At 47.8% G+C, this 20,402-nt stretch overlaps 1 protein-coding gene across 1 annotated transcript; it reads left to right on the top strand.

Moving 5' to 3' along the window:
- Positions 1–1,254: 1,254 nt before the first annotated feature.
- Positions 1,255–11,862, top strand: SFRP5 (secreted frizzled related protein 5). Its single transcript, XM_084841996.1, has 3 exons — positions 1,255–1,777; positions 6,080–6,157; positions 9,548–11,862. The coding sequence occupies exons 1-3, from the start codon at positions 1,255–1,257 to the stop codon at positions 9,889–9,891; spliced, it is 945 nt and encodes a 314-aa protein (XP_084698122.1). The 3' UTR covers positions 9,892–11,862.
- Positions 11,863–20,402: the final 8,540 nt, after the last annotated feature.

The following is a 20,402-nucleotide window of genomic DNA, read 5'->3' as shown; positions in this document are numbered from 1 at the left end:
GTTGTAGGCCAAAACATATGGAGGGCCCACAAGTTGCCCACCCCAGTCCTATACTGTCTTGTGTCTTTCCCTGGTTGCTATCACCTACATTTGGTTTAAGCTCATCCTTTGTTTTCCAAGAAAAAAAAATCTAGGTCTGTCTACCTACGTCCCATTTAGAGGAGGTGGAGGAGGCTGCTTTCCTTTCTACAGTGATATCCCATTCCATAAATCCCCCCTGCCAAGATCCCTTCATTAGTGTATAATTTTGCTAGAATTAAAACAATCCCAAATGCGGCTCAAATTTACCAGTTTCCAGTAGCAAATGCAAATTTCTTTTTCCCATATTTGCCCATCTTAAGCAATATTTGCCCAAAAGAGGGGGACTGTTGGGTTCCACCACCAGCAGCATTACTATTAGTTTGTAATCTGCAAATCAAAAAGTTAGAAGCCATAGATTTCAATATTTAACTAGTGAGGTAGACATTTGCCACTTATCACAGAAGGTTTTGAACTCAGTGGGCAGGTTTTTAAAATGTGCTTATCGGGCCTCCTGGACATAAGTATTTTCATACCTGAAGGGGGGGAAGTTAAACCACTGTCACACACAGAGTCTAGAGCTCATTTTTAAAAGCACTCCAGAGATGAAGCCTGGAGGTAGGAAAACTGCACCCTTTCTGAAATCAGCTCCATGGCATTTCATCGCCATGCCAGCTGGGGCCTGATGACTCTCTGTGTGCTGGGGATGGGAACAAGCCAACAGGGTAAGGCAAAGGAAAGAATCAGGCGGTAGAGGGAGAGAGCAGGAAGCAGGAGCAGGGTGGGGTGGGGTGGGGTGGGGTGGGGGGAGAAAGAGAAGGCTGGAGGAGCAGCCCAGAGTGGGAGGTGGGGTCATCTTTGTGGCTGCCTCCCAATTCAGTCTTGGGAGGGGGGAGCATGCCTTGAGAAGATTGGCTGCCGGCTCCCCCCAAGGGGCTGCTTTGGAAGCCTAGAGGGGGTGGTGCTAAACAGCCTGGAGCAGCGACTTTTAACTTAATCTAGCTTCAGCTCACTCCATCCCGTTGATGGTGCCAGATACAAACACACAACCTTGGGGAGAAGAGAATTGCTTTCCTAGGCACAGATACGCCAGGCTAAAGAGTCAGGTGTTGGCTGCTTGGCTTGGCCGGGCTCAGGGCAGTGCCCATTCCACTTGGCACCTGTGGCAATTCAGCCCCACCACATCTCCCCCCACCCCTGGCTGAGGCAGTGCTGGGGGGAGTGTCTGTGTGAGCCATGATGTCATCCTGCCAGTGGAATGCCCGGGGCGCAGTGCTGCTGGTTCTGGTGCAGGGCTGGGCACTGTCCGTGAGTCAGGAGTACGACTACTACAGCTGGCCATCGGACAACTTCCAGCATGGACGCTTCTACACCAAGCAGCCGCAGTGCGTGGACATCCCGGCTGACCTGCAGCTCTGCCATAACGTGGGCTACAAACGCATGCGCCTCCCGAACCTGCTGGAGCACGAGTCCATGCCAGAAGTCAAGCAGCAAGCCAGCAGCTGGGTGCCCCTGCTGGCCAAGCGATGCCATTCAGACACCCAAGTCTTCCTGTGCTCCCTCTTCGCGCCCGTCTGTCTGGACCGGCCCATCTACCCATGCCGCTCACTGTGTGAGGTGGTGCGGGACTCCTGTGCTCCTGTCATGGAATCCTATGGCTTCCCCTGGCCGGACATGCTCAACTGCAACAAATTCCCCTTCGACAACGACCTGTGCATTGCCGTGCAGTTTGGAAACAGCCAGGCTACTCAGCCACCAGGTAACAGCATGCAGAGGGAGGGGAGGGAAGCTGAAAGGACCCTGTGGAAAGACGAGACCCTTCCTGGGACTAGGCAATACCATTCTTTGGGTACACCGCTGCATTCACACCTCCCATTAGACTCTGGTTCTCAGAGCCAGAACATGCATAAGTAGGGGCGTTGCTAGACCTGGGTCCCTGGCTCCAAATCTATTTCTCAGTGCCACAGAACTATTTCCCACATTCCTCAGTATTCCTTAGTGCCAATTGAAGGCTTTCCCCCCCTCAGTGGTGTGGGGAAAAGGAACACAGGATGCGAGCTGGGCCAAGGCCTGGAGTTTGATCCCATGTCCATTGCTTATCTGAGCCCATGCTCAAACTGGTAGCAGCAATTGGCTTCACAACCCAGTATCCTGTCTACTAGGGCTGGATGTGCCCAATCTTATCTGATCTTGGAAGCTAAGCAGGGTCAGCCCTGGTTAGTACTTGGATGGGAGACCACCTGGGAATCAGGCTTCCTGCACTGAGCAGGGGGTTGGATTCGATGGTCTTGTAGGCCCCTTCCAACCCTATGATTCTATGATCTCTTCATACGTCAAGACTAAGCAAACTTGGCTGACATTTGTCTGTACCTTGACAAACTCTTCTGTCATAGTTAGAAAATGGGAGTAGAAAGTGGCCTTCCGTTTCACTATCTTCACAATATTCACACTCTTTTGTCTCTGTCTCCTGATGAGGTTTCCATCATTTCCCATTCCATTATAGTGAAATTGTATATATTACAGCAGTCACTCCAGCCAGATGCATACTTTGATTTGTTCTTTCTGGAGACTTGAATGCTGCCGAATAGCACCTTTGCCCTGGGATATTGTCTCTGTGCCCAGTGCCTTTACATATTCCCACATAGAGGGAAACATTACATCAGGTATCCAGACTTTGGGATAAGCAGGCAGTCTCTCCAAGATTTCAAATCAGTACACAGCTAGGGTAGTAATATTTTGTTTTGGTGAGGGAGGGTTAGAGATGAGCTACAGGGTTTATAAAGGATCAGGCAGAACAGCAAGTGCCTGCCCCCCCCCACACACACACCTTTCTACCTACATGCACTCATTAGCAAAGTATTTGGTACAGCAACCCATGGGAGGCGGTGCTTGATCAAACTGAGAAGAAAGGAAAATGTCAAAGAGATTCAGGGCACAGATCGAGACACTAGCAAGGTTGGAACTAAGAGCTACGAAGACCTGGCTTCTTTACAGCTTGTCCTCCTAGAGAGAATGGATTGGACCACTCTGTTGATTGGGGTACCTCATGACACCTGGCTTACAGCAGATTTTTGCACACATTGGGAAAAATTCTCCCCAAATTCTCAGTCACATACTCAAGATCTGAATTCCATTCTAGGCTTGGTAAGCACCATTTTCCACAGATGGGTTTACATCAGGCTCCTCTTAAACTCAAGAGAACGCTTGGAGGCAGAGCCCATTATTTCACTACTCAAACACTGGGGAATTCAGGGCAGCCTTTGCAGGATCCATTTCCTCGGGGGAGTGAGCACCAGAGATTTACGGTGTGTTTGTGAAAATCTGTTTATTTACAAATATATGGGCAGCAAAGAGGAGTAGCACAAATAGTGCCTGTCAACACAGGTCTAGGAATCCAGAGCCTAGCAAGCTCCAAGTATACCACCTGCTTCTACCCAGCCACCACTTCCAGCACCTAACACAATTCAAACATTGCCCTGTTATACAGCGCTGTGTCTGATCTCCAAGAATGCCCTAGTGGCTTAGTCTTCAAACTGTAGGACAGAGCTGGCTGGGGCTGGGTTGCAGGGCACCTGGCAGAGGGGTATGAAGACTAAAGCAACAGAAGATCCCAAGGCAGGTGGATCTCTCCCTCCCTCTGGATTGAGTAATTGCACCCCCACAGCCCCATCATCCCAACCAGGTTTTGAGATGCTTAGAACAGCTGATAATGTCTTTTAATTGTGTTTCCCTGTGCATGGCTTCAAGAGTCCATCAGAGATGTTCTATTCCTTGTCTAATGCCAATATCTGGATTAATGACGTAACCTACAAATTCGTACATGCAACAGCAGGCTGCCTGCAAGGATCTCCACATACTCACCTGTAGAGCAGATGGTGGTTGGTGCTGGGTTAGGTGAGCTACCAAGGTAGGAGTTACAAGTGGGGAGGTGAGTTAGAGGGCCATCTAGTTGCTGATTATAGTGCAACAGCGGAATTTCACACTGCCGATATGCCACTATTAACGTTTATTACAACTTACCTCTGGTCTTTTTGAAAGCGGGATAAAGGGGGGAAAGTGTGGGAGACATCTTGGAGGAGAATGACGTCATGTAAAGGACCCACAAACTTCCCTGAGCAACCAATCATGAGCATGCAATAAATTGCTCATGTAGAAAAGCTCAAAGGGGCTAAAAAAAAACAACCACGAATTTCTCATGCAACAATCTTCATGTTTTTCACACTCAGAACGTATTTTTAATCCAAAACAGCAATGTGAGACCAACTTTTAACTTATTATAGTTGTATACACCTTTTTCTCCTCAATCTGGGGTAGCCAGAAGCAAAGGATGTCAGGACTCTTGTGCCTTTAATATTGGTATAAAAGTGGGAACCTTAGCAGGTTCCGCTTGGCCTGCAGGGGTGAGGAAAGATAGATCCACTGAAATACCTTTTCTACACAGCTGTTAAAAATAAAGGAGCTCTGCCCTTCTCTGCATCTCCATCTTGGTACATTTTCCTCCTGTTTGCTGCTTTTTGCTCTTTCTTCTTCTCCAGAGAAAAGATAACACCACTCATGCAACTCACCCTAAGACATGACATGACCCACCTACCAGCTGAAGTGAAGATCCCTGTCCTCATGCATTACTCCAGGCTGGACAGCCAAGATAGGTTCTAAAGGTTGCCAGGGACAATTTAATCAGCCTGAATTGCTCTAATGCAGGGCTAAGTGATGTCTGGGGGGTCAGGGGGCTGCATTACCCCCACCCAGAGCCCACCCTGCTGCCACACCACACCCCTGCTGCCACCAGTGGCAAAAATCACAGGGATTTTACAAGAAAACAAGGTGTGCGGGAAGCATGCACGCTGTTTGCGAAGTGGATTGCAAGGAGGCTCCCGCGAGAACAGTTCTGTGCCCCCAGGAGGCTTCCGTGAGCACAGTTCTGCCTGCCAACAAGGCACACACTTCCCATGCACCTTGTTTCCTTGCAAAAGTGTTGCGCTTTTTGCTGCCGTAGCTCATTCAGCAATGCTGGTGGGACGGGCGGGGAGCTTGCATGTGGCCCACCGGCTGTGTGTTGCCCACCCTTGCTCTAGAGCTCCAAGGAGAAGACTGATCTTTAATTTCATTCATAACAGCCACATGCCTATACTTGCGGCTACGTCTTCCAGCCTGCCCAGGCAACTGTTTTGTCCTTGTGCTAGAGTCTGTCTGCCTCCGGCCTTCACTGACAGGTTTGCTTTGCACTGCACAGAAACAAAGCACCTTGATTTCCCTAAACCTCTCCAACACCCACCCCCTTTAATGTACACCACTTTTAACCCCAAAGGCAGCAAAATTAAATGGAAATTTATTTAACTGGGACAGGAATAGAAGTCTGCATAATAGAGGGAAATTAGGAAGCAGAGAAGGGATCAGTTACATGAGAAACAACTATTTCTCCTATAATGTAGCCTCGTGCAGCTGTTCAGAACCCTTTCCAATAAGGATTACGGGCTTCCTGTTTGGATGAGCCCAACTCCCAAACCTTCTGTTAGTTCAGGACACTTCATGGCAAGCCACAGGATGTTCATGATGAGGAGGATGAGCTGGGGCTGGGAATAGCAATCATTCCTAGAAGCTGAAGAGACAGGGATGCGAAAGTTGTCCCAACATCTCGTGGGCTCTCACCAGTGGTGTAGTGGAGTCAGGGCTTGCAGGGATGCAACACTGACACTTTTTTATTAGCAGGGATGCTGACGTCATCTACCACCCCCTCAGACTTTCCTCTGAGCTTAACTCCAATTTTTACAGTAGCTGTGGGTAAATGAATTTTCCCAGCAACAATATATTGCTCCAGTTGTACTGCAGAGTATTTTGGGGTGGCTGGATCTTGAATGGCCAAATAAGACCCATCAGTTTTACAAACAATCTTCTCCTGGTTAATGGTTAAAACTGGCGCGTTGGTGTGGACCAACATAGCTGCCTGCATTTCTGGGCTCTCCTCAGGGGCGTAGCTATGGGGACTGTCACGATGAGTGCCTGCACTTCAACATTTACAACTACACTGCTGGCTCATACTCACCCTTCTTCCATCTTACAGTTTCCAAGATATGCACCCAATGCGAGATGGAGCACAAAGCCGATGGCATAATGGAGCAGATGTGTTCCAGTGACTTTGGTAAGTCATTCATCCAAAGGAACAGGGTTGTCTAAGGCATTACACATGGCATTAAATATGTAGCATGCAACTCACCCTCAAAATTTATGGGGGCTAAATAAAAAGAAAGAAGTTGCCATTTGCAGCAGTGGAGACTTTTCTTTTCTTAGCCCCTGCAGCAGGGATGGGAGGAGGGGGACTTCAAAAATGAAGGAGCTGGAGGGGGAGGTTTAAACCACCCTTCCCCAACCTGGTGTCCTCCAGATGTTTTGTACTTCATCTCTCATAAGTCCCAGCCGCTGGCACTGGAGCAGAAGGAGCAGTGAATTGTGCATTTCCTTTTGCCCCTACCCAGAGGGCCCACCACTGCTTCCAGCGGGTGCTCTTCAGAGCAGCCGCCTACCCAGCAGCACTATAGCGGGTGCTCCAGAGAGTCCTCTCAGCCCTACCCTCCTGCTGTGGCAAATGCTGCAGCAGGAGAGCAGCTGGCAGGGCTCTCTGGAAGAGCCACCTGCCATCTGCTTCACCCTGAGGACTCCCTCAGAGCGAGATGGAGGGCAGCCAGCTGGGTTCTCTGGAGCAGTCGCCCAGCCTCTGGCCCACACTGAGGAGATCCTCAGAGCACAACAGAGGATGGGCAGTAGCTCTCAGCCAGCCACCTTCTGGTTCATGCTGAGAAACCCTCTCAGCGTAAGTCACAGGGAGGGTGAATTCTTTAGTGAGCTGCTTCAGCCAGAGGAAACAGCCAGCACAGCTCTTCAGAGGCCAGGCCAGGCCCAAATGCTTGGCTCTGAGGAGGGTCCTTCCTCAAAGCCAGGCATTGGGGGAGGGGCATCCCAGGATATCCCTCGTGGTACAGCAGGGATACAAAAGATGTTCCACACTCTTTAGTCCCATTCCACTGTCCCTTGAACCCCATCCCCTTCCATCAGATCTTCACTGGCTTCGACTTTGAATTGGGCCCAAAAACAAAGTGCAGGTTTTGACCTATACAGTCCTAAATCCACACACATAGCTAAGTGGAAGAGCACATGCTTTGCATGTAGAAAGTCCCAGATCCAATCTCTAGATCTCCAAGTAGGGAAGGGAAAAAACAAATATGAAACCCTGGAGAGCCATTGCCAAATCAGTGGAGACCAGGGGTGGGCAACTTGTGGCCCTCCAGATGTTTGGGCCTACAACTCCCATCATCCCTAGCCAGCCTAGCCAATGGTGAGCAATCATAGGAGTTGTAGGCCAAAACATCTGGAGTTGCCCACCCCAGATGTAGAGAATACTGAGCTAGATGGCTGTTTCCTATGTTCCTAAGCAGGCTGAGGACTGCTGTCTGCCATTTGAATCGGCCTTCAATATAACAACTATTTCTGAGGCCCTTTGAGTACTCCCTCCTCTGGATGTTAGAGGAGAGGGCCTTTTCAGTGGTGACACCTTGATTGTGGAATTACTTTCCTAGGGAGATTAACTTGGCGCTGACATTGATTTATTTTAGACATCAGGCCTGTGGAGTACTGGTTAGAGTGTTAGACTAGGACTGGAGAGACCAAGGCTCAAATATCCCAGTTGACCACAGAGCTCAGTGGCTAAACATTTATATTGATTGATTGATTGATTGATTGATTGTCCAATAGCTGAAGCTCTCTGGGCAGTCGCTTGGGATAGTCACAATCTCTCAGCCCAAGCTACCTCACAGAGTTGTTGCAAGGACAAAATGGGGACCAGGAGCTCCCTGGAGGGATAAAAATGCAAACCAGCAAGCCAAGTCCATCTGGTTTACCTGAGCTTTTAATACTATCTACCTGTAACTATTTTATCAGTATTTCTGTTTCTGTTTTATCTGTATTTTAAAAACTGATTTTATGTTACTTTTTGTTTAATGAGTTTTGTGATGCTCCGATTAAGACGATGAAGAATGTGTTTGCAGTCTTGAAGACTATATTGGAAAACCAGGATATACATTTTTAAATGAATCATAATAAAACAATCATGATGCAGTTCCCACATGTACAGTCCTAGGTTGCAATGGGCTGCATCCAATGTTAGTCCCATTAATTTCAATGGGTCTACTGTAAGTAAGACTAACATTGGATACAACCCAATGGTTGCAGAGAACATTAGGTCTCTTGCCTAACCTAGGGTGGCCAGATGCCCTCCTTTACAGAGGACATTCCACTACTTGAAGGACTGTCCTTTCCAATTTAATTTAAAGATCAAGAGTCATAACTGTTGCCCATCCACAGTTACACCTGGACAGCAGGCTGAACAGGCAGACACACAGGTCACCTGGTCACAGTCTTCCACAATAGGGTAAGATGTACTGTATTTCTATTTAAATTATAGTATTTTCTTCCTAAATCTACATCTATACATATAAATTAGCATGTGCGAATGTTATGCAAAGTGCTGTCCTCTTTTTTAGCGATTCATATACGGCTACCCTAAACTCACCTTCTAGGTGTCCCTCTTCAAAGAACTGTGGGCTTTGACTGATGCTCCCAGCTGACCTTGGCAAAAGGGTTCAGTCCAGTGCCATTTTTTTTTTTTAATGAGGAAAAAAACACAGCTCAGTTCACATCCCCAGACAGCTTTTTCTCTGGATTTCACTTCAGTTCCAATATACATTATCAATTTATGCCAGTGTTAACAAAATACTGTAGGCATAAGAGAGACCTATCCAGCAGGAAGGGGTCAGAAATCAATACCTGGGGGGCCTTCTTTCCACCACAAACCATGCGTGCTGATTGAAGATTGCTCCAAAGTTGAATACAACATTTTCCCAGGACCAGACACAGCATTGGTCATTGCAACTGATGATACACCTCTTGTGAAACTTGTGGGAGGCCGAGGTCCTGTTCACAGGGGACATTTCCCCTCTGCATCAGCCTTCCCCAACCTGGTGCCCTCCAGATGTGTTGGACTGCAACACCCATCATGGCTATGCTGGCTTTGTAGCAAACACCAATCCACCATGTCCAAAATGTAAATAGTTGTGGCGGGGGGGGGGGGAATTAATTACATCATCTCCCATTCCATCATAGGGAAAGGAAGTAGACAAGGTCCTGTCTGTCTGACAAAACCCCATTACTCTTCCTCTTCCCTTCCTTCTTTTTAAAAGGGCAAATTTGAAGCTGTCAAAGTCAAATAAGACAGCCTTACCAACCCAACAATACGTGTCCTTTCGAGCCCATCTTCCCATCTTGTTCTTATCTTCCCCTTGATTTCACCCTCTAGTTTAGGGGTGGGCAACTTGTAGCTCTCAAGATGTTGTTGGTCTACAACTCCCATCACTATTGCCTATGCTGGCTAGGGCTGATGGGAGTTGTAGGCCAAAATGTCTGGAGGGCTACAACTTGCCAACCCTGCTCTAGCCTGTATGCCTCTAACATAATCTATTACTGGTTTCCTCCCCAACAGTGGTGAAGATGCGCATCAAAGAGATCAAGAAGGAGAATGGGGAGAGGCGACTGGTGGCTGCCCAGAAGAAGAAGAAGCTGCTCAAAGTGGGGCCGCTGAAACGCAAGGACACCAAGAAGCTGGTGCTGCATATGAAGAATGCAGGCGCCTGCCCTTGCCCCCAGCTGGATGACCTGAGTGGCAGCTTTCTGGTGATGGGTCGCAAGGTGGGTGGGCGCCTGCTGGTCTTGGCCATTTATCGCTGGGAGAAGAAAAACAAGGAGATGAAATTTGCTGTCAAATTCATGTTCTCCTACCCCTGTTCTATGCACTACCCCTTCTTCTATGGGGCAGACTCCCACTGAACCCATAGTCCTTCCAAGATCCTTGCTCACCCTTCCTTGCAGCACTCCCCACACTTTCAGCAATCCACTCCAAGGCCATGAATACCCCTTCTTGTATGGGCAGACCTAACCCAAGCCATGTACTGTCGGAACCCATCCTTGCAAAGACTTTTTCTTTTGTAGGACAAACTCTAAATCTTCATAACAGCTCTGCCCACCTTGGATACTCACTTAACTTCAGAGATGCAGGAATCTCCTTCATCCCCAACACACTTTAACTAAGAAAATTAGAGCAGACTTGCCAGCTGTAGGTCACAACTCATCCATCCCACTATTACCCTCTTTCCAATAGTGGCTGAATTGCCTAGAAGAACCTTCTCCGACCAGGCACTCTCCAGATGTGTTGGACTACAGCTCCCATAATCATTGCTGCCTGGGGGATTTGGGGAGATGTAGTTTAGGTCAGCACATTTGGAGGGTGCCAGATTGGTGAAGGCTGGCCTGTTTAATGGAAACATATAACTACAGCATTTAAAGAAAACTTCTCCAGTCTATTCTGAATTCCTACCAGTAGGGAGTCACAAGGTTTGCCAACATTATGAGCAGGACAATCCATGCATTGACTATTCCAGCCATTAATTTGCACAGTCCAACAAGAAGTTCTAAACAGTTCTGACGATCAGATGCCAGCTGAGCTGTAGGAACCATGATGTCCAACTAACCCTTCATTGGACTGGCAATCCCTGATTCTGGCCTTACCCATCTCCCCAACACCAGCTTTTGTGTCTTACATCTTCCCAGCCATGTAGAACTTCAAGCAGGAACTGGACAACTCCTGTTTTTTGATGGTCTTGGAAGACAGGCAGGACTTCCTAATGGTTAGGGCTGGCCCCGATGCCAGGCAATACTCCATAACTAAAAGGCCCATTCTTTAGCCATAACATGGTGATCAGTCTCTCTCTCACACACACACTGACACTGCTGTCATCCCTGCATTGAATTTTGTGAGCATATCTCATGGCACCCTTAAGCATTGTGGGTAATATCAAGCAAGCAGTGAGACTGTGGCTTGGAACTGCTCCTAGTGCAAATGCAACTCCTGAGGCACGCATGGTGCCTCACGGGCCAAGAGGCACCAAGTGGTCGATAGATTTAATTCTTCAGAACTGTTTGCATTTCGGAAGGGGGTGGTGACCACCTTGTTATATGAACCAATTTATGAGGAATTTCACAGAAAACTGCACCCTTTTGGCTCCATTGTTCATTCTATCTCCTGCCCCACTCTTCTCATTTACCTGTCCCTACAGCTTGCAGAAATGTTGTGACTACATAAAGTGCACCAGTGTGCCAGGTCTAGGGGAGCATATCAGTCTTCTGTGTGCACCAGTGAGGGTGCCAAACCACCAACTGGGCCAGCCGGGTGGCTGTGTCCCACCATGCAGGATGCCAGACCACCAACTGAGCCTGACAGACGGCAAACACCAGGTGAATGTGCTGCCCTGGGGCCCCTCCATCTGGCACATTTCCAGCCTCCTGAGTGCCGAGATCAGCTGGCAAGCTAATCCCAGAATGAATATTTATAGCATCAGCACTGCCAGTGAGGGCGGGGTAGGGCGGGGGGGGGGTGTCTGCCCAACACAAAGCGAGCTGTCAGGGATTGATCCTGGTTCTCACACAAAGGAGGTTTTCACAGGCGCTCATTCCCAACTAGCATTTGCTGGGGAGAAGAGGAGGGTAGCTCAGGGGAACTTTAAAAGAAACTTCTCTTGCACCCAAGGAATCCTGTGCCCCCAGTATTCACCTTTCCCAACCTGATGCCCTCCACAGGTTGGTGGCTGGGGATGCTGGGAGTTGTAGTCAGGTGGCTGGGGGTGCTGGGAGTTGTAGTTTAGCATATCTGGAGGGCACTAGGTTGGAGAAGGGTGTTCTATATTCACTGCTTTGCAAAGTTTACAGAATATGACACGCAACATGCAATAAAGCCAGGCAGCCGAGTTCATGATCTCAGGGTGCAATTCCATATAATGGCTCACTTTCCCCTATACAATACTAAGCCACAGCTCTTTTAAAAATGACATTTGCCTAGGTGGGCTGGATCTATTATCACAGGTGTCAAAATGGTCATTCACATGAAGTTCACAGGGGTGGCAGGAGGGCTAGTAGCAGATAAAACCCCAAAGAAGAGGGACAAGCCTTGAGATCTCTTCAAGAGTGATCCTTGGAGAGTGAGATATCCAAGAAAAGGTGATCTGGTTCCTGAACATTTACCGGTGCCCTTGAACATATTCCAGAACATATATTTTTCTACCAAGCACCAGTGTGGGCCTTACTTCTCTTCTTTTACATTCACACAAGCCAAACAACAAAAATGTCTTAAAATTTCTGGGGATCTCAGCTCTTTACCTGGCATGCCCAGGGGCACATTGGTACTAAAGGACATTATACCCCATCTCCAAAGCACCGAATTCAAGGTATCTCCCTCACTGCTATGCAGTCCTTGATCCCACAGAGCAGGCAGACAGAACAAGTGTGCCAGGATGCTCATACACGTATAAGAATCAAAGGCCTCCATACATGGTAAGAAACCTTTGGCACTCTCATACACCAATATATGAGAATTCAGGTACTTAATTTAGCACAGCACCTCCAAGTGTAAGAGAAGAATCGGTGTAAGAAAAATGCTGGGTGGTTTTGTCTGGTTCACTAAAGTTGTTGCCCAACCAGGGGTGGTTTAGTGTACAAAGAGTTCCAGTTGTGTCACTCATCCCATACCCCTCCACATGGTAGTAGTGCCTATAGCACCAGAGTGCTGCTGGTATTTCCCTCTGGCAATTTAACTGGTGAAGTAGGAAACCCCGATTTATTTTAGTGTTTTGCAAAAGCAAAAAATGGGGAACCCCAAGCCCTTTGAATTAGATCTCTGTGCAAATGGCCTCTCAAAATTCTCCACCCTATTTGAGGGCAGAGAAACTGATAAGACCATTTTATGATGTTTCTCCAGGGGAAAGAGAAATTCTCCAAAGATTTCTTGGGGGTAAGGTTCACCTTTAGCAATGGCAATAACACAGCTTATTTTTTATTTAAGCAGCAGCAGCAACTATATTTGCCAGCCTGGTCACCATTTTGCATCATCCACAGAGTCCCATTCCTAGCATCCTCACGGAGCATTGGGGGGCAGGGGGGCAGTGTGGCCACTACAAAGAATATTTGGGGAATATTCTGCAAAGTGGCCTTGTTTTTCCTAGGCAATATGAGAGAAAAAGAACTCAGACATTTTCTCAGAAAGAAATGTCTAAGAAATTTTGGTTCAGCTCTGCTTTGAACTAGTTTAAGTGTGAGGGATATCTGATGTTCCTGGCATTGCTGCTGCTTGTGATGAAAAGAGAAATTCACTGAGGAAGATGAGAGATGTGTTCCTCCTATGCAAGGGGCGGGCAATGTTATGGGGTCTGGGTGCCACTTTCCCCCCTGCACCCCCACCCCCACCACAGGCCATGCTCCTGCACCATTGAAACTTGACAGGGTGGCAAAAAAGGCAGCAGTTTACTACCCAATTTGTGGCAGACTAACTTGAAAATAAGCTAAAAGTGCAGATTTTTTTGCCTTGGCCAAATTTTGGCAATGCAGCGCCAACCAAACCTGAGGACAGGTGTGCTGTATGCAGCCCACAGTCTGAGTGTTACCCACCTGTCCAGTGTGCTTACTTGAAGTGGTTTTATGGTCCTGCTGTAAGAGAAGGAAGGGAGGTGCTGAAGGAGGCCGAGGGAGGTTGGAATTTCTCTTCCTTCACCCCAAATGTTTTGAAGTAAAAATGAAAATGTTGACAACACAAGATGAAGAATAAAAAACGGTATCTGGCATCACAGTATTGAACCTAGTAGCCCCTCTGTGGGTCATGGTGAAACACCTTTACTTGCAGTCCACCTAGTCTAGCTTACTATCTTCACCCAGTTTTCCTGAGTACTTCTCACCTATTCAACTCTAGGGGCTCCTTCACATGGAGCTTTTGGGCTCCATCACACAGGCAGAGAATTCCACATTAATGCTGGTTCTTTCCCCATCCAGTATCATTGCAGGACTGGGCCATTCTCTTTAGATGTCTGTCCCTGTCATGATATTTTTCATTTCTTTCCTTCTCACAGGGGTGGTGATGCCACTCAGAGGCATCGCCACCTTTCCGCAAATAAACCTTACACGTGCTTGGGGTGTAGCAACAGCTCCTCCCTGGTTCCTGCCCCTTTCCCTCCCCTTGCACGATATTGGTGAACGGGGACTGACACGCAGACAGTCCCCCCGCTGATCTCCCCAGGCCTCGCCATTCAGTGTTTTTGACAATCTCTGCCATTTACTCAGCCGTTTACTAACTGGAAATGAACAGCAGGGGGCATCCCGGCAGGTTGGAAGGCCGGCATGCTGCTCTGCCGCTCTGCCAACATGGTGCTCTGCCACCTTGCCGCTCTGCTGCCTTGTTCAGAATGCTGCAGGCCGAAAATGGCAAAGACCCAAAGCAGTGCGGGCATGGGAAGGTGACACACCCCACAGCCCATCATCACCGCCTTCGCCTTCATGACCACACCCCCAACAACCACCCACAGCTGCCAACACACAGCGGTTCATTCGCACTAGGGGAGAAATACATGGGGAGGTAATGGTGCTCCATTTGCGCATATTTGGAAAAATACCACATTTTTTCCATTTGAGGAAAACACGGGATAGGTGGGTGGAAGTGGTGGGGTAATGACTGGATGATGACGATGTCATGTAATGGACCCGCACAATTCAGTGAATGGCCAATCATGAATGTGCAATAAACTGGAGGTGTAGAGACGCCCTTTATCCTGCAATTGAGATTGCTCCTTCATGGAAGTTTGTGGGCTCTTTAGATGACGCCAGGATCCTCCAGGGTGTCTCCTGCACTAAATGCCCTTTGTTCCATTTTTAAATTGATCGCAGATAACGAGCTATCGAATTACCCCATTGTGTTCTGCTTGAGTTCCCTCCATGAAAAGATGAAAAGTGGCAAGAAGAGGAGAGAGATTAATGAAAGATAATGGAAGACTCAGATGCGAGGAGGAGGAGGGGAAAAGGGGAGGAGGGGAAGGAAGCAGGTGGCGGAAGCAGAAAGCCCCATTTTAAATGCAGGAATTTAGGCTGGTGTAGAGATGCCCTAGATTTCACCAAGACGTACGAACATGGTCCAACCCTTAAGGGGCTCCTGCTGGGTGTTGGTTCCTAACTCCTCACATCCAACTACTCCTGTTGTGTCTGAATTCTCTCTCTCTCTCTCTCTCTCACACACACACACAGGAAATTCAGAGGTTGAGGGATCAACAAAGAGTCTGAGGGATTATTATCAGACACAACATACTTCCCCAGTGACGTTTCATCATTAGCATTTCTGTTTTTGCTAACTGTGCTACAGTAGCATATCTTCCACAGTTTGCAGCTTCCAACATGGATGCACCTGTTCATCTGTTTTTGAACTGTGCAAGACAGCTGTTTTGAAAAATCCCAAGCACGTTTTCCCCCTTTGAAAGCGCCAAACACAAGAACTCTGCCACCATGAGGCCATAGCAGCACAACACATTTCCTGTGGGATTCCACTTGCTCCACATTCAGCATCATCACTTACCGACTCAGCCTCGGTAATCTTGAGAACATCCTCTCAGGTTACTTTCATCACAGGACTTGGATCTACTTCTATGAACCAGATCCCTTGGCTCTTCTCTCAGGGCTAATGCAACACAAACCCTCTTGTCAGGCCCGACTTCCCATCCCAAAAGATGATGTCAAGAGAAACAATCAGACTGGTAGCTACTCACTCCCAGACTGTTCCCCAGCAACCTATGCTAGTCCCCCCGCAACTTGGATTTGTGACTTCAGTCCTCCTCAACCAGCGAACTTGATATTGTTTTTACATATCAGGCCATCCCCATGATTTCTACATTTTGATTTATGCTACCTGCACATCACTTTGGGGCTCAGATTACACTGCAACTGGCAATGCCAGACCTATTATTGTTTGACTGTTGGAAGACTCCAAAACCCCTTGTGTGACCAGCGGCAAGAACATTTCCCACATCCATACACCAGGCCACAGAAATGGATTAACCATGCATTTACTTTTGGCCAAGAGTGCTGTGTTACTCAATTGCAAAGTGAGGCAGAAAAAAATTGCTTACCTTGTAATAAGGTTTTCCAGTTGACATGAACATGGAACTAGTTTTCAAGGATTAGTAACCTAAACCATCTCTTTATTGAGCCAGCCCAACTCAGTCAGAACTTTCGCAGTCTTTTAATAAACCATCAAACCTGTTGATGCAGTCATTCATAATCTATTTTATTTTCTTCTCTGAAAATATCATCATGTTGTGGTGTGCACAGTACTGAGCTAGATGAACCAATGGTCTGATGCAGTATATGGCAGCTTCCTATCTTCTTGACTTTCGTGTTGGCTCTCGTTCTTGCTGTTTTCTTAACCATTCTAGTATCTTTCATAGAATGCAGCTGGAGCACTGACACTGCAACTGCTGCGCATTCCCAGCTTGGAATGCAATCCTAAACCCACTTACCTGGGAGTAAGCCCACTGAGTGCAATGGGATTTACTTCTGAGTAAACATGTTTAAGATTGCATTGTTAAACAAGCCTTCATATGATATTGATTTTTCTGGTTATTGGCTTGGATCAAGACTTTAGTTGGTTGCACTTGGGTCCCATGGAAGTCCATGGCACTTGGCACAATGAACTTGCTCCGTTGATTTCAATGGGAGGTAACTCAGGGTGGATTCAAGCTTGTTTTCAGTGATATTCTACTACTCTGCTAGATTTATTCAGGGTCAATGTCATGCTAGACACCGAATCCTGCCATCATTACTGTGTTTAGAGTGTTATTAATATCACTCTGATAATGGCAGACTTGTACTGTGAATATAGCCCTACATGTTTTCAGCCATCCCCCCTGCCCCCAAATCTTTGATAAAGCAACATGGGCTTTTGGGGAGGTTTCCAGCATGTTCATCTGGCTCAAATTTGCTTGCAAAAACTGGAATTTATACTCCTCTAATTTATCCTTTCCTCAGTGTCACTAATTATAGATACTGTCGGATTCAAGGAAAAAAAATAAAAAAGACCAATTACTCAGTTTATCAAGTTAATTAACATCTTTAGAAGTATTCTTCAAAATTTAATTGTAAAACAACGTTTTTCATGTAGAAATGCTAATAAACCACAGAGGAAATACCTTAAAACCCACTGTAACTCCAGTGCCTTACTGCACTGCAGTGCTGAATTCCACTTCCCCTTCACTTCATCATAGGCTGGCATGGTCAGGCACCTGCCGAGGGCTCACAGCCTGGGGCCCACTGACAAGAGCCCTCTGGATCTGCTCCTCCTCGTCAACATTGCAACCTGCTTATTCACCTGCCTCTTTCTCTGGCACAGAAGACGGTGGCTGTCATATGGCATAGATGCCACTGCCCACTTTCTCAATGGTTCTCTGCCTAGCAAGCAAGCGGGGGGGGGGGGGTGGCGGCAACAATGCTGGTGAGAAGGTAGATTCCCTCAGGGAGGGGGTCTTGGGGGATATCTTGCCCAAGAGCCCTCCAAAACCTTTAGCAGGCACTGACTTCCCACATGGCAATGTCGATGCAGTCCCTGCTATTATTAGGTTTCCCCACAGCAACACTGCGTCTCCTGCCCTTGGCCTGCAGCAGCACCACTTTACAATAACTAACAGTAATAAAAGCTTTGGACTATCCTAGGAGAATTTGGCAGGAACTGGCAATAAACAGGAAACTGCTTATTGATCCACCACTGATGCAGTCTTACGATGATATGCACAATTCTGTAAGAAAACTGCCATTCGGTCAAGTTTAAAATGTCGCACTGCACAAGCAACAGAAATGATGAGACATGTTGCGTGTGTGCAAATGCTTGAATAATGTACAGACTGACTGCGACTTTGTTACCACCACAGACGGCAATCCTCAAGTAGCCTATTCCTGCAGAGGCTAATTGGCAGCCCAGAGGCTTTAATGAGATTGCTTTTAACATCGATTGAGCTCTGCTGCTATTTTGGTCTCCTGCTTGAACCAGTCTGGGAAGGTGCTACCTGCACAATGCACCAGCTAGGCTAATCACTCAGTTCCTGATAAGCAGCAAGACTGAGGAATCTGCCTCATGCTTACCAGGGGCAGTGGGGAGGCTGCAGGTTAGCAAGCGCAGCGTGGTTGCTTCTTACTGCGGGCACCTGTCATTGCACAAGAGCGAGCATTGCCGTTTCTCCTATTTCCAATGAGATGGGGGCGGGGGGCACAGTAACCTTCCGCTTATTGCATGACTACACAATATAGATGAACAGCTCTCAGGGTGGTTGCAAGAACTTTGCGTTGAGTCTACAAGGTTACCCTACCCTACCAAAATGTAATGTTTAAAAAATCCGAATGCATCTTACGCATTTAAATGCAGTTTCGATCCGACCTGTATGAATAAGCTGTAGAATCGTAGGACTTGCTGTAAGTCCCAGAAGACAACTGAGGGGGGATGAAACTCTAAGCCAGCCTTCCCCAATATGGCACCCTACAGACGTGTTTGGACTACGATCCCCATTATCCCCAGCCACCATGGCATGATGGGAGTTGCAGTCCAAAAACATCTGGAGGGCACCAGATTGGGGAAGACTGCTCTAAGCACAGAGAACATTATGTGAACTTTAGCTAACAAGGCAGCCTTGTTTTCTTTCTGCAAGCCTTGTACCCATGAGCATGTGATGGAACCTGACCTTTTCCCCAAGGTTATTTCTGAGCACGGCTGTGTCCATTTGCCAAAGACGGTTCATTTAATGCTAGGATTCAAATAAATCATGGGTGACATTTCTGCCCAAAGTTTCAAACACAAGCAACCTGTGACTTGTTACTGGCGAGTCTGCCAGTGCTGCATCCGGCTCAGAGAAGGGAAGCATTCTTCTCCATGGGTGAGGCTGGAGAGTATTAGGTCGGGGGTGGGGGGGAACAGTCTGCACCACAACTTAATATTCACAAGGACCCGCAAGAGAATGCAATCTTAGCACCCCTTTATGGGCCACTTCGAAACACTCCCTCGTTCTCATAAAAGCAGCAAAACATTTTATGTGTTTCTTGTACTCTGCCTCACCCCGGCCACTTGTGCACGGTAACCACTCGCAGCACCGGGGCCCTGGCAGCAACCCTGCACGAAGCGGCCACATCGCAGGGAAGTGCGTCAGGCACTTGCGGCTCTTCCTTGGTCCAGAAAGCCCCAAGCTACCAGACTGAGCAGCAATCGCGGAGGCAGATGAGAGCGAGAGCAGTCCAGTCCGCTTTAGCGTGAACAAATCTCGAATCTGAAAGAGCAGCCCCATTATGGTCACTCTCTCACACTGCGTCCACACTTTGGTTGCAGATCAAACCAAGGCTGCTTTGGTCCCTTAGGGTGCTTCCAAGCAGAGGGCTCCTAGCGCTACCAATGAGGACATATTGTGCAGCTTGTCTGTCTTTTCTTTCCTAATGGATTATCCACGGTAAGAGAAAAGATGGAAGGAGCAGTGGGAAAAGACAGGCGTTGAAGATGTTGGCTGCCCCCCCACACACACACCACTCGAGGCAGGACGATGGTGCCATAAAAGCCTTGTCTGGAAGCACCTTTGGTTTAGAGGAAGACTATAGCCCTCTTCAGGTGTAGCGCCAGCACATGAGGAAAGGGAGTGGGGACAAGTGAGCTAGAACATGCTAGAACCCGATGTTCCAGGGTTCTGAATGGCATGGAGAGCCTCCACAAACAGAGGAGGCTTCCCGCTACACTCACCCTCCACACATGGAGGGTGACATGACAGCAGGAGGCGGAGCCAGCATGTGCACCCCTTCCCCTCCCTCACATGTGGAGACCATACGCTTTGTGAATACCAGAAGCGAGCGTATGGCTTTGGGAATTCCATCAAGACACATTTCAATGTTCCTTGAAAAGCTATCAATTGTAAAACAACGAAAGTCAGCAAGGAAGTGGGAAAACAGCTCACAGCAGCTTTCCAACTACCAAGGACCAGTGGTGCCATCAGCACAGGGCTTTGGGCAGAAGCCCAGGACCCCACACAGCAGAAGGGCAACTAAAAAGTTCAAGGGGCTGGAGCAGCTTCCCTATGAGGGAAGGTTACAACAGCTGGGATTGTTTAGCTTTAAAGAAAAGGCAAATAAGGGGAGACATGACAGGGGTGTACAAAATTAAGCATGGTGTGGAGGAAGAGGACAGGGAGGCATTTTTCTCCCTCTCCCTTGATTCTAGAACCCAGGGTCATCCCATGAAGCTGACTGGTGGGAGATTCAGGACAGATAAGGGGAAGTACTTCTTCACACAGGGTATAGTTAAAATGTAATTCACTTCCACAAGATGTAGCGATGGCCACCAATGTGGATGGCTTTAAAAGGAAATTGGGCAAATTCATGGAGGAGAAGGCTATCAATGGCTACTAGTCCTGATGGCTATATGCTACCTCCAGTATCACAGGCAGTATGCCTATGTA

Source organism: Heloderma suspectum, chromosome 3 (assembly GCF_057233095.1).
Source record: "Heloderma suspectum isolate Gila_16-S chromosome 3, 16-S_ref, whole genome shotgun sequence".
In the NCBI taxonomy this organism is placed as follows: Eukaryota; Metazoa; Chordata; class Lepidosauria; order Squamata; family Helodermatidae; genus Heloderma; species Heloderma suspectum.
The sequence above is the reverse complement of the archived record's forward strand: the minus strand, read 5'-3'. Positions and strand labels throughout refer to the sequence as shown.